This window comes from Mustelus asterias, chromosome 1 (genome assembly GCF_964213995.1).
Source record: "Mustelus asterias chromosome 1, sMusAst1.hap1.1, whole genome shotgun sequence".
Classification (NCBI taxonomy): domain Eukaryota; kingdom Metazoa; phylum Chordata; class Chondrichthyes; order Carcharhiniformes; family Triakidae; genus Mustelus; species Mustelus asterias.
The window spans coordinates 180,867,677-180,880,071 of record NC_135801.1 but is presented as its reverse complement, the minus strand read 5'-3'; the positions used below and the strand labels follow the sequence as shown (position 1 = coordinate 180,880,071).

At 47.1% G+C, this 12,395-nt stretch overlaps 1 protein-coding gene across 7 annotated transcripts in view; it reads right to left on the bottom strand.

The window, feature by feature from the left end:
- Window positions 1-12,395, bottom strand: part of LOC144504323 (catenin alpha-2) — a 1,369,240-nt gene that overhangs the window by 44,662 nt on the left and 1,312,183 nt on the right. For 6 of the 7 annotated variants that reach the window (XM_078229613.1, XM_078229524.1, XM_078229870.1 and 3 more), the window contains one exon: window positions 9,934-10,068. The exons of the other annotated variant lie outside the window; for it this stretch is intronic. In XM_078229613.1, the coding sequence (XP_078085739.1) occupies window positions 9,934-10,068 (135 nt within the window). The remainder of the gene's footprint in view (window positions 1-9,933; window positions 10,069-12,395) is intronic. 7 annotated transcript variants of the gene reach the window in all.

Here is a 12,395-nt window from a genome sequence, read left to right as displayed (position 1 = left end):
AGGGGATAAAATGATGGTGGTGGTGGAGGAGTGAGGATGGGGGTGATGATGTGCTGGAAGGATAATCAAATAGGGCCACACTGGATGAACTGAGGAACAGAAAATGAATAGTCACCCTACTGGGAGTATACATAGAACGCCAAACAGTCAGACTGAGTTAGAAGATTAGTTATGCAGGGAAATATCTCAGAAATGCAAAAATAATAGGATAATTGTGCGGGGTTTTAATTAACCTGATATTAACTGGGATAAATTCAGTGTGAGTGATATAAATGACACGTTAACTCTTAAAATGTATCAGGAGAATCTTTTAAGCCAGTGCATAGTCATCCCGACAAGAGTTGAGCAGTCCTGGATCTGACTTTAGGGAATGAAGCCAGTTAGATGAAATGGGTAGTATTTTATTTGTATGGAAAAGAACAAAGTTAGACTCTGACTGGAATGTTCCAACTGTTCACGCCAGTGGGATTTTCTCATCCCGGTGCAGTGAACGGAGATCTGGCTTGTTGCCAAAATCTCTGTCTTCGTTACAGCAGGAGTGTGATGTGAGCGCTTGTAAGATTGCACCCCATGAGTAAAAGTTCTCAATTGGCCAATTTTACTAAGCTAGGATGTGATTTAACAAAAGTGGACTGGAAAAAGCTACGTGAAGGTAAATTGGTGTCAAAGCAGTGGGATGCATTCAAGGAGGCACAGGGTTCAGAACAAACATGTTCCTCTCCAAGCCACCCACCTGACTGACATAACGTAGGTGGCTCGGTGGCACAGTGGTTAGCACTGCTGCTTCACAGCGCCAGGGACCCAAGTTCTATTCTGGCCTTGGGTTATTGACTGTGTGGAGTTTGTACGTTCTCCCCCTGTCTGTGTGTGTTTCCTCCAGGTGCTCCAGTTTCCTCCCACAGTCCAAAGATGTGCAAGTTAGGTGGATTGGGCATGCTAAATTGCCCTTTAGTATCAGAGGGATTAGCAGGGTAAATGTGTGGGGTTACAAGAGTAGAGCTTGGGTGTCGATGCAGACTCAATGGGCCAAATGGCCTCTTTCTGCACTGTAGGGATTCTATGATTATATAATATATCTGTATTCCTTTATTGTTGCTGGGTCAGAAGCCTGGAGCTCCCTTTCTAACAGCACTGCGGCTGTACATACATTGCATGGATGGCAGTTGTTCAAGAAGGTGGAAAGGCAACTCGGGATGAGGAACAAATGCTGGTATTGCCTGCGACACCCACATACAGATTTGTTCTGTATTTCTCTTTTAGTAATGTCAAGGATTCCACATGCTTTATTTAGAAATCTGCTCAACCTGTCCCACCATGTTCAAAGATTTGTGTTCATAAGCTTCCACATCTCCTTGTTTCCTCGCCTGCTTTAAAATTGTACCATCTTGTTCTGATGGCCTCTCCTCATTTTTCTTACCAAAATGCATCACTTCACACTTCATTTGAGTGGAGGCAGTAGTGTACTGGTATTATCACTGGACTAGTAATCCAGAGACCCAGGATAAATCCCTAGGGACCTGGGTTTGAATCCCACCATGGCAGGTGGTAAAATTTGAATTTTTAAAAAATCTGGAATTAAAAGTCTAATAATGACCATGAAACCACTGTCTATTGTTGGATAAACCCATTTAGTTCACGAATGTCCTTTAGGGAAGGAAATCTGCCATCCTTACCTGGTCTGGCCTACCTGTGACTCCAGATCCACAGCAATGTGGTTGACTCGCAACTGCCCTCAGGCAACTAGTAGAGTTGATAAGGGGGAATCAGTGGATGGGGTATATTTGGACTTTTAGAAAGTGTTTGACAAAGTCCCGCACAAGAAATTATCATGTAAGATTAAAGATCATGGGATTGGGGAAGTGTATTGAGATGGATAGAAAACTGGTTGGCAGAGACAAAACAAAGAGTAGGAATTAATGGATGCTTATCAAATTGGCAGGCAGTAACTAGTGGGACCCCAGCTGTTCACAATATATATTAATAATTTGGATGAGGGAATAAAATGCAACATCTCAAAGTTTGCAGATGATACCAAGTTGGGTGGGAGGGTGAACTGTGACGCGGATGCAGAGATCGTTCAGAATGATCTGGACAGGTTGGGTGAGTTGGATGTACTACACCCAACACAGGTTGGGTGTAGTACATCTACTACATGGCAGATGTAGTATAATTCAGATAATGTGAGGTTATTCACTTTGGAAGCAAAAACAAGAAGGCAGATTACTACCTGAATGGCTGTAAATTGGGAGAGGGGAGTGTGCAACGGGACCTGGGTGTCCTTGTGCACCAGTCACTGCAGCAGGCGGTAAAGAAGGCAAATGGCATGTTGGCCTTCATTGCGAGAGGTTTCGAGTACAGGAGCAGGGATGTGCTGTTACAATTATACAGGGCCTTGGTGAGGCCACACCTAGAGTATTGTGTGCCGTTTTCTCCTTTTCTAAGGAAGGATTTTCTTGCTCTCGAGGAGTGCAGCGAAGGTTTACCAGGCTGATTCCGGAGATGGCGGGACTGATGTATGAGGTCAGATTGGCTAAATTAGGATTGTTTTCGCTGGAGTTCAGCCAAATGAGGGAGGGAATCTCATCGAGACTTATAAAATTCTAACAGGTCTAGACAGAGTAGATGCAGCGAGGACATTCCCGATGGTGGGGGCGTCCAGAACCAGGGGTCACAGTCTGGGGATTCAGGGTAGACCATTAGGATGGAGGTGAGGAGACATTTCTTCACCCAAAGAGTGGTGAGCCTGTGGACTTCATTACCACAGGAAGTAGTTGATGCCAAAACATTGAATGTATTCAAGAGGCGGCTGGATATAGCACTTGTGGCGAATGGGATCAAAGGTTATTGGGAGAAAACAGGATTAAGGTATTGAGTTGGATGATCAGCCATGATTGTAATGAATGGCGGAGCAGGCTCAAAGGGCCGAATGGCCTCCTCCTGCTCCTATCTTCTATGTTTCAATGAAATGGAGTGCAGTTAGGGATGGTCAATAAATGCTGGCCCAGCCGTGACGCTCACATCCCAAAAAAAACACTTCGTCTGCCCTGTTGGCCCTGGTTACCAGTGTGTTGATGTCCTCCTGAAGTTTATTACTTTCTTCATTGTTACTATATTTCCAAATTTTGTATCATCAGTATTGTCGTTCTCCGAGAGCATATCCTGACTCAAAAAAGTCAAGTGAAAATCAGCAGCATTGCCCGGACCAGGATTGGTGGCCAGTGTCGTTATCACAGGACAGAGCAAGAGGAACCACGAATGCCCCCAAACCTGGTTAAGCCCTGAAGTCCTGGATCAAACCAGGTGCAGTTGGCAGATCCTAGCAGGAAGTAGGTGGGTTGGGGAGGTACATGCTGCACAGGGCAGGGATGGAGGTGTGAGGGTAGGCGAAACTGTGTCGGGGGTTGAGGGAGGAGGTTTGGGGGCTCCGATTGGAACAGGGGGGCCTGAGAGGAAGGCTCTCCCCTTTCACTGACAAGCAACTTGCAGGGTTAAACCTGCTGCAGCTACAAATTGATTGAACCGGCTGCTGGAGAGGCCTATGCCCAGAGTGGTGGGGGCAGGATGGCATTCTTAATTGTCCTTAATTGTTCACTTAGTTCGCCTACCGCCGCAACAGGTCCACAGCAGACGCCATCTCCCTGCACTCAACCCTGGAACACCTAGACAACAAGGACACCTATGTCAGACTCCTATTTATTGATTATAACTCAGCCTTCAACACCATTATTCTCACGAAACTCATCTCCAAACTCCGTGGCCTGGGCCTCAGCACCTCCCTCTGCGACTGGATCCTGAACTTCCTAACTCACAGACCACAATCAGTAAGGATAGGCAACAACCCCTCCTCCACGATCATCCTCAACACCAGTGCCCCACAAGGCTGTGTTCTCAGCCTCCTACTATACTCCTTATACACCTATGACTGTGTGGCCAAATTCCCCTCCAATTCGATTTTCAAGTTTGCTGATGACACCCACCGTAGTGGGTCGGATCTCAAACAATGATGAGACAGAGTACGGGAATGAGATAGAGAATCTGATGAACTGGTGCAGCAACAATAATCTCTCCATAAATGAACAAAACGAAGGAGATTGTCATTGACTTCAGGAAGCGTAAAGGAAACATGCCCCTGTCGACATCAACAGGGACGAAGTAGAAAGGGTCGAGAGCTTCAAGTTTTTAATTGTCCAGATCACCAACAACCTGTATTGGTCCCCCCATGCCGACACTATAGTGAAGAAAGCGCACCAATGCTTCTACTTTCTCAGAAGACTCAGGAAATTTGGCATGTCAGCTACGACTCTCACCAACTTTTACAGACGCACCATAGAAAGCATTCTTTCTGGTTGTATTACAGCTTGGTATGGCTCCTGCTCTGCCCAAGACCACAAGGAACTACAAAAGGTCGTGAATGTGGCACAATCCATCACGCAAACCAGCCTCCCATCCATTGACTCTGTCTACACTTCCCGCTGCCTCGGCGAAGTAGCCAGCATAATTAAGGACTCCGCGCACCCCGGAAATTCTCTCTTCTGTCGGGAAAAAGATACAAAAGTCTGAGGTCACGTACCAACCGATTCAAGAACAGCTTCTTCCCTGCTGCTGTCAGACTTTTGAATGGACTTACTTTGCATTAAGTTGATCTTTCTCTACTCCCTAGAATTGACTGTAACACTACATTCTGCATTCTCATTTCCTTCTCTATGAACGGTATGCTTTGTCCGTATAGCACACAAGAAACAAAACTTTTCACTGTATGTTAATACATGTGACAATAATAAATCAAATCAAAACTTAATGACTTCAAATGGGACCTATTATGTTGTGGCTTTCCAGTGTCGTCAAGAGATTTCAGACTTTGTTCGGAACAAAACGTATTTATTGAAAGGAGAAACTTGGGCACAGGAGGTTTGTTGCCCTGGAGTAACCTGCAGCAGAGCTCCAGTTTTTATAGGCTTACTACATGGCTGCTCGATGATTCTGCCTGAGAGATGATTCAGGCATGGGGGCCTGATAATGATATGTTAATGAGCGGGATTTTCACAAAAAATGACTAAAGTGTCACACCGGCAAGAAAACTGGTGCGATCAGCACCTGTCTGTTCGGCATGGACCAGAGCGCAATCGTCCTACACTTAATCACTTCTTGCGAGAGTGGTGAGTTCCGCACTGGTTCTAGGACAGGCACTTCAGTGAGCCCAGATGCAAAGTGATTGGGCGCCTGTTTGAAAGGGTACCCCAATCTCACAGTGCACTGGGGGACCCCCTCCCTCCCCCCATGGACATCGGGGCGGCACAGTGGCACAGTGGTTAGCATTGTTGACTCACAGTGCCAGGGACCCCGGTTCAATTCTGGCCTTGGGTGACTGTATGAAGTTTTCACATCCTCCCCGTGTCTGCATGGGTTTCGTCTGGGTGCTCCGGTTTTCTCCCACACTCCAAAGATATGCAGGTTAAGTGGATTGGCCATGCTAAATTGACCAGCAGTGCCAGGGGGATTATCAGGGTAAATGTGTAGGGTTATGGGAATGGATGTGATTGTGGTCAGTTCAGACTCAATGGGCCGAATGGCCTCCTCCTGTACTGTAGGGCTTCTAGCCTATGGGACATCGGCCTTCGGGACCCCTGGCATGGTCATCATACTCAGTCTCCACTAGTGTAGACCAGTAACGATTCTCACTGGGCTCGCACCATGCCCGAGGGTTGGAAGATTTCGGGATCTGGGAGAATCCGGCATGGAATGGACTGAGCATATTTAAAAGCCCAGCGCCCTTTCTGTGCGAGATTCATTTTGCGCCAGTAGCAAGGGACCAGGACGATTGTAAACCATTTGACGCTTGACACAAAACCCCTTTTCTCGGCCTGCACGCAGTTTTCCGGGATTGGGGCAATCTGGGTCAGGCACGGTGAGGCTGGAAAATTGTGGCCAAAGTGTTTAAATGCTGTGCCTGACATTGAATGTTGGGAAACATTCCCGGTCACTGGCGTGGAGTGCGGACAATTACACCACGCACTTACACTGACGCGACTTTGCCCTCCTCACAATATTTTCCACTCCCGTCGCTGAAATCACCCGACGCAGAGGGGAGAGGAAAATCCCAACCTAGCATCCTGTCCATGCAGCCTCTGGATGAGGACGGACAGGCTGCAAAGCCCTCCATGGGTAAAAGCAGCCAGCCAACACTCAATATCTGGATCCACTCTCCAAGAAAGACCATTTGGAACCAACTACCCGAGGACGGTTGGCACCCGCGGAGCCGTACCCCAGCATCAGTCAGAATACCGAAAGACCAAATACATTCAAAAGGGCAAATTTCAGAGAGGTTTCACCTGTACCATGCGCCACGGATGAGCAGCGTGGTCCTTTTGAATAGTACAATGCAGGATTCGTGCCAGAAGATCTAAACAGAAGCCTCCAATGTTTAAAGTTGCTGTTGGCATTCACCTCGGTTGAATGCAGGTCCCAGCTGTATGTAAGTTTGAGAAGACGTGTGTCTACAGCTGAAATTTGCATTTATGTGAGCTGCATACAAAAGCACTTGGCTGCATTCTGCTTGTCTGCCACAATAGGCTTAAGCTGACATTGAAAAAGCATTCAATCTGGTAAGAGAAGTGATTTCCGCCTTCACTTGGAACTGAAGGATGGGAAGGCATTCTGTTTGAGGATTCAGTGCTCATCAGCCAGTGCACTGCGTGCTCCCGGGTCAGCTATAGCACGGTTACAGTGAAGGAACTCACCCTGTTTCCATCTCCATGATATGCACCTCCGCCCCCACAGAATACAATATTTCTTTTTCATTTCCAACGCCTGCCAACCTGTGGTTTCTTTGACTGAGGTTGCCAAATTTAGTGCCAACTGATGACAAACTAGGAACAGTCCTGCACAGTGTTCCTCTGCCCAGTAAGAACTGCATAGAAAATGCTCAGTGTTAACACAAAGCACTGGGCGTCAGCCTCGGCTCGATAGGTAGCACGCATGCCTCTTAGACGGTTGCGGGTTCAAGCTCCACACTCCACAGTGAAGCGCTCATAGTGTTGACTGACTTTATAGGGGACGCATGGTGGCACAGTGGTTAGCACTGCTGCCTCACAGCGCCAGGGACCTGGGTTCAATTCGGGCCTTGGGTCACTGTGTGTGTGTGGAGTTTGCACATTCTCCCCGTGTCTGTGTGGGTTTCCTCCCACAGTCCAAAGATGTACGGGTTAGGTTCATTGGCCATGCTAAATTGCCCCTTAGTGTCAGGGGTATTAGTGAGGTAAATATGTGGCGTTACGGGGATCGAGTCTGGGTGGGATTGTTTGTCGGTGCAGGCTCGATGGGCCGAATGGCCTCCTTCTGCACTGTCGGGATTCTATGATTCAGACATGGGTGGCACAGTGGCACAGTAGTTAGCACCGCTGCCCTGATTAGGTGCATTGGCCCAAACATTCCAGAGTGTGGCGACTGGGGGAATTTCACAGTAACTTCATTGCAGTGTTAATGTAAGCCTTACTTGTGATTAATAAATAAATAAACTTTCAAATTTTTCACAGCAACAGGGACCCGGGTTCGATTCCCGGCTTGGGTCATTGTCTGTGTGGAGTTTGCACGTTCTCCCCATGTCTATGTGGGTTTCCTCCAGCTGCTCTGGTTTTCTCCCACAGCAAGAGTTTTAACAACACCAGGTTAAAGTCCAACAGGTTTATTTGGTAGCAAATACCATACCTGGTGTTGTTGAAACTCTTACTGTGTTTACCCCAGTCCAACGCCGGCATCTCCACATCATTTCTCCCACAGTCCAAAGATGTATGGGTTAGGTTGATTGGTCATGCTAAATTGCCCTTTCGTGTCAGGAGGATTGGCAGGGTAAATATGTGGGGTTACAGGGATAGGGCCTGGGTGAGATTATTGTTGGTGCAGGCTTGATGGGCTGAATGGCCTCCTTCTGCACTATAGGGATTCCATGATTCTGATACTTCAGTGCAGTATTGAGGCAGTGCTGCACAGCTGGAGATGCCACCTCTTAGCACAGACATTAATCTGAGATCCTGACTACTCTCAGGTGAATGTAAAAGATCCCGTGGTACTATTACAAGAAATATGCAGGGGCGCTCTCCCAATGGCCAACCAACATTTATCCCTCCCTAAATCAGATTAATCAGTCATTTATCTCATCACTGTTTGTGGGACTGAGCTATGTGCCAATTGGGAGGCATTGGCCTCGTGGTATTACGGTTAGACAATTAATCCAGAAGCTCAGCCAATGTTCTGGGGACCCAGGTTCGAATCACGGCAGGTGATGGAATTTGAATTCAATAAAAAATATCCGGAATTAAGAATCTACTGGTGACCATGAAACCATTGTCGATTGTCAGAAAAACCCATCTGATATCACCCTAAGGAAGGGAATCTGCTATCCTTACCTGGTCTGGCCTGCATGTGACTCCAGAGCCACAGCAATGTGGTTGACTCTCAAAACTGCCAAGGGCAATTAGGGATGGGCAATAAATGCTGGCCAGCCAGCGACGCCCGTGTCCCACAAATGAATAGTAAAAAAGCCACATTCCCCCATTCCGGCAAGCACACATCAAAAGCCCTGGGAAGTGTTTTGTTAAAATCATGACGCTTTACAGCAGAGAAGGAGGCCATTCGGCCTGCTAATTCTTTGCTGGCCCTTTCAAAGAGTTGTTCAGTTCGGGGCTGGAATTCTCCAGCTGGTCGCGAGTGGCGGATTCATTGGTCCCGCCGGCAGCACAAACCCACCGCTCGTTCCCCAGCGGCGTGGGGTGGCTTCAATGGGAAATCCCATTGACAACAGGCGGGACCAGAAGATCCTGCCACGAGCGAATGGCGTACTGCCTCCCGCTGTCGAGAAACTCGCTGACAAGAGGCGTCCTTTTCTCCGTAACTGCAGGATGTCCTAAGATTGTAAAAGTCGCTACGTAAATGGTAGCTTGTTCTTTCTTCCAAGAAGAGACGTGCCCATTCCATCAGCGTGGGCTGACTTCGCACCCTGATCTCGGGACAGATCGGCCGAAAGTTAATTTAAATTTTGCAATGCAGGCTGAACATCAGTGTCACTGACGGATCATTGGAAATATCCCTTTGTCCTCCAGCAGTCCTCAACAAAGTAGCTGTAAGTTATGCTGTGCTGTTCCAGTGCTGCAGCATTGATTGTTCTCTGATCCCTGCACTAGCGCACCTCATACTAGTATAAATAACACATTTTCTTTGTTGCAAGAATGATTTAAATCGTGTTTCTTAGATTTTGTCACATATGAGCTCGTGCGGTTCTAGAACATTCATCACTGGAAGGGGAAAAAAATATACAGTCCCACAGCGGTGGCACAGAATGAAATACAAGACAACCTCAGTTTCCACAGTTTAATATTCCTCAGGCAGATTTTTAATGAGGTCACAGCAATCGCTAAATATATATATATATTTTGTCTGTCACAGATATACATTAACAAAAAAAAGGAGCATCATTGCCTAATGAAGCGTGAACAGAAGAATAGGCTATTAAGGAGTGAATATTCAACAGCACATGTCAGGGAGCATGAAAGAAGTGGCATCGAGAGGCTTTATACTGTTGGAAATCGCAAACGCTGTAGTTAATTGGGGACGGCACGGTGGCACAGTGGCCAGCACTGCTGCCTTTCAGTGCCAGGGACCCTGGTTCGATTCCCGGCTTGGGTCACTGTCTGTGTGGAGTCTGCATGTTCTCCCCGTGTCTGCACGGGTTTCCTCCGGGTGCTCCGGTTTCCTCCCACAGTCCGAAGGACATGCTGGTTAGGTGCATTGGCCATGCTAAATTCTCCCTCAGTGTTATCCGAACAGGCGCCGGAGTGTGGCGACTTGGGGATTTTCACAGTAACTTCATTGCAGTGTTAATGTAAGCTTACTTGTGAGACTAATAAAATAAACTTTACTTTTACTTGAATTGTTGCTTACCCCAGATACAATGAGCTCTCCTCCCAGGTTCTGGACTTCTGCCTTCACTTTACTGCAGATGTTAAGTTGATGACAGTACAGTGCGATCCGCTGCAGGTAGGCCAGCAGATCCTGCTTACAGGCCGAATCAGGACACTGAAAGAAAACAGTCAACAGTCACGTCAGCTTTCTCTTTGTCTGTTTCGCACTCAGCACACAAATCCGCACGCATTCCTCTCTCCCCACTCGTCAGCAACCTGCTGCCTACATTTCCCTCCTTCTAAAACGGCTCTTGGCCGTGAGGTGACACTGAAGAATTTGCAAACGTCCAATTTGACTTTGACATCTCCCCTATACCGCACTTATCTGGCAGGACGTTTGCCTGCCCCAGTCCATTCCAGATTTTCCTGCCAAAACATGTGGAATCCATGGCTAAGATGAGGCTTCAGTGTCAGACCACTCAGTCACGACTGGATGAATAAATAATTACAGAGCAGCAATGCACCTTTAACCCTTGAAGCAGGGCTGCGCGGTGGCACAGTGGCTAGCGCTGCTGCCTCACAGCTGCCAGGGATCAGGGATCGATTCCCGGCTTGGGACACTCTCCGTGCGGAGTCTGCACGTTCTCCCCGTGTCTGTGTGGGTTTCTTCCGGGCGCTCCGGTTTCCTCCCACAGTCCAAAGATGTGCTGGTTAGGTGCATTGGCCGTGCTAAATTTTCCTTCCTTGTGCCTGAACAGGCGCCGGAGTGTGGCGACTAGGGGGTTTTCACAGTAATTTCATTGCAGTGTTAATGTAAGCCGACTTGTGACACCAATAAATAAACTTTAAAACTTTTCACTTTACTGAAGGGTATTAGAGTCAGAGCATATAGCACGGAAACAGGCTCTTCGGCCCAACCAGTCCATGCTGACCATGGTGCCCTCACAGCGAGTCCCAATTGCCCCTGTTTGGCCCATATCCTTCTAATCCTTTCCCATCTATGTACTTATCCAAATGCTTTTTGAATATTGCTATTAAACCTGCCTCAACCACTTTCTCTGGCAGCTCATTCCATATACACACCACCCTCTGCGTGAAGACGTTGTCCCTCAGGTCCCTTTTAAATCTTTCCCCTCTCACCTTAAACCTATACCCTCTAGTTTTCAATTCCCCTTCCCTGACCTTTCTAAAATGATGTGGAGATGCCGGCGTTGGACTGGGGTAAACACAGTAAGAAGTCTCACCATCTCCCACTCCACCTGACGAAGGGGCAGCGCTCCGAAAGCGAGTGGCATTTGCTACCAAATAAACCTGTTGGACTTTAACCTGGTGTTGTTAGCCTTCTTACTCTTTTTAAATCATGTCAGACTTAAGCATGACATGATTGGTATATAGTTATTTAGGTATATACATACTGGGGATGGAAAGGGTTATTGTACCTAACAATGCTTTTCATGTCCTTGTTGGAAGAAGGAATAAGGTGTGAAGACAGGGAAATGGCAATCGCGAAATAGAAGCCAATGGGCTTTTTGGTTCCCAAACATTTTCCTGTTTCTTTTTTGGATATGAAGCAGCAAAAGAAAATTGCAGGTGGAGGCAACAGTCACGGGGAAACCTATTTTCCTGAAAAAGACTTTTGTGTTTCCTGGCAGATAGAACCAGAGAACCAGAAAACATTACAGCACAGAAGCAGGCCTTTTGGCCCTTCTTGGCTGTGCCGAACCATTTTTCTGCCTAGTCCCACTGACCTGCACCTGGTCCATATCCCTCCACACCCCTCTCATCCATGAACGTGTCCAAGTTTTTCTTAAATGTTAAAAGTGAGCCTTCACCACTTCATCTGGCAGCTCATTCCACACTCCCACCACTCTCTGTGTGAAGAAGCCCCCCACTAATATTCCCTTTAAACTTTTCCCCCTTCACCCTTAACTCATGTCCTCTAGTTTTTTTCTCCCCTAGCCTCAGTGGAAAAAGCCTGCTTGCATTCACTCTATCTATACCCATCAAAATCTTATACACCTCTATCAAATCTCCCCTCAATCTTCTACGCTCCAGGAAATAAAGTCCTAACCTATTCAACCTTTCTCTGTGACTCAGTTTCTCAAGTCCCGGCAACTTCCTTGTAAACCTTCTCCGTACTCTTTCAACCTTATTAATATCCTTCCTGTAATTAAGTGACCACACAGAAACGGGGAGAAAGTACAAACTCCACACAGTCACTCGGGGCCAGAATTGAACACGGGTCCCTGACACTGTGAGGCAGCAGTGCTAACCGCTGTGCCACTGAGTCTGCTCTGCCACTCAGTGCGATATATGGTTTGTTTTATTCTTTCCTGAGATCTGAATAAAGTAAAAGTAAAGTAACGTTTATTTATCAGTCATAAATAGGTTTACATTAATACTGCAATGAAGTTACTGTGAAAATCCCCTAGTTGCCACACTCCGGTTCCTGTTCGGGTACACTGAGGGAGAATTTAGCATGGCCAATGCATCTAACCAGTG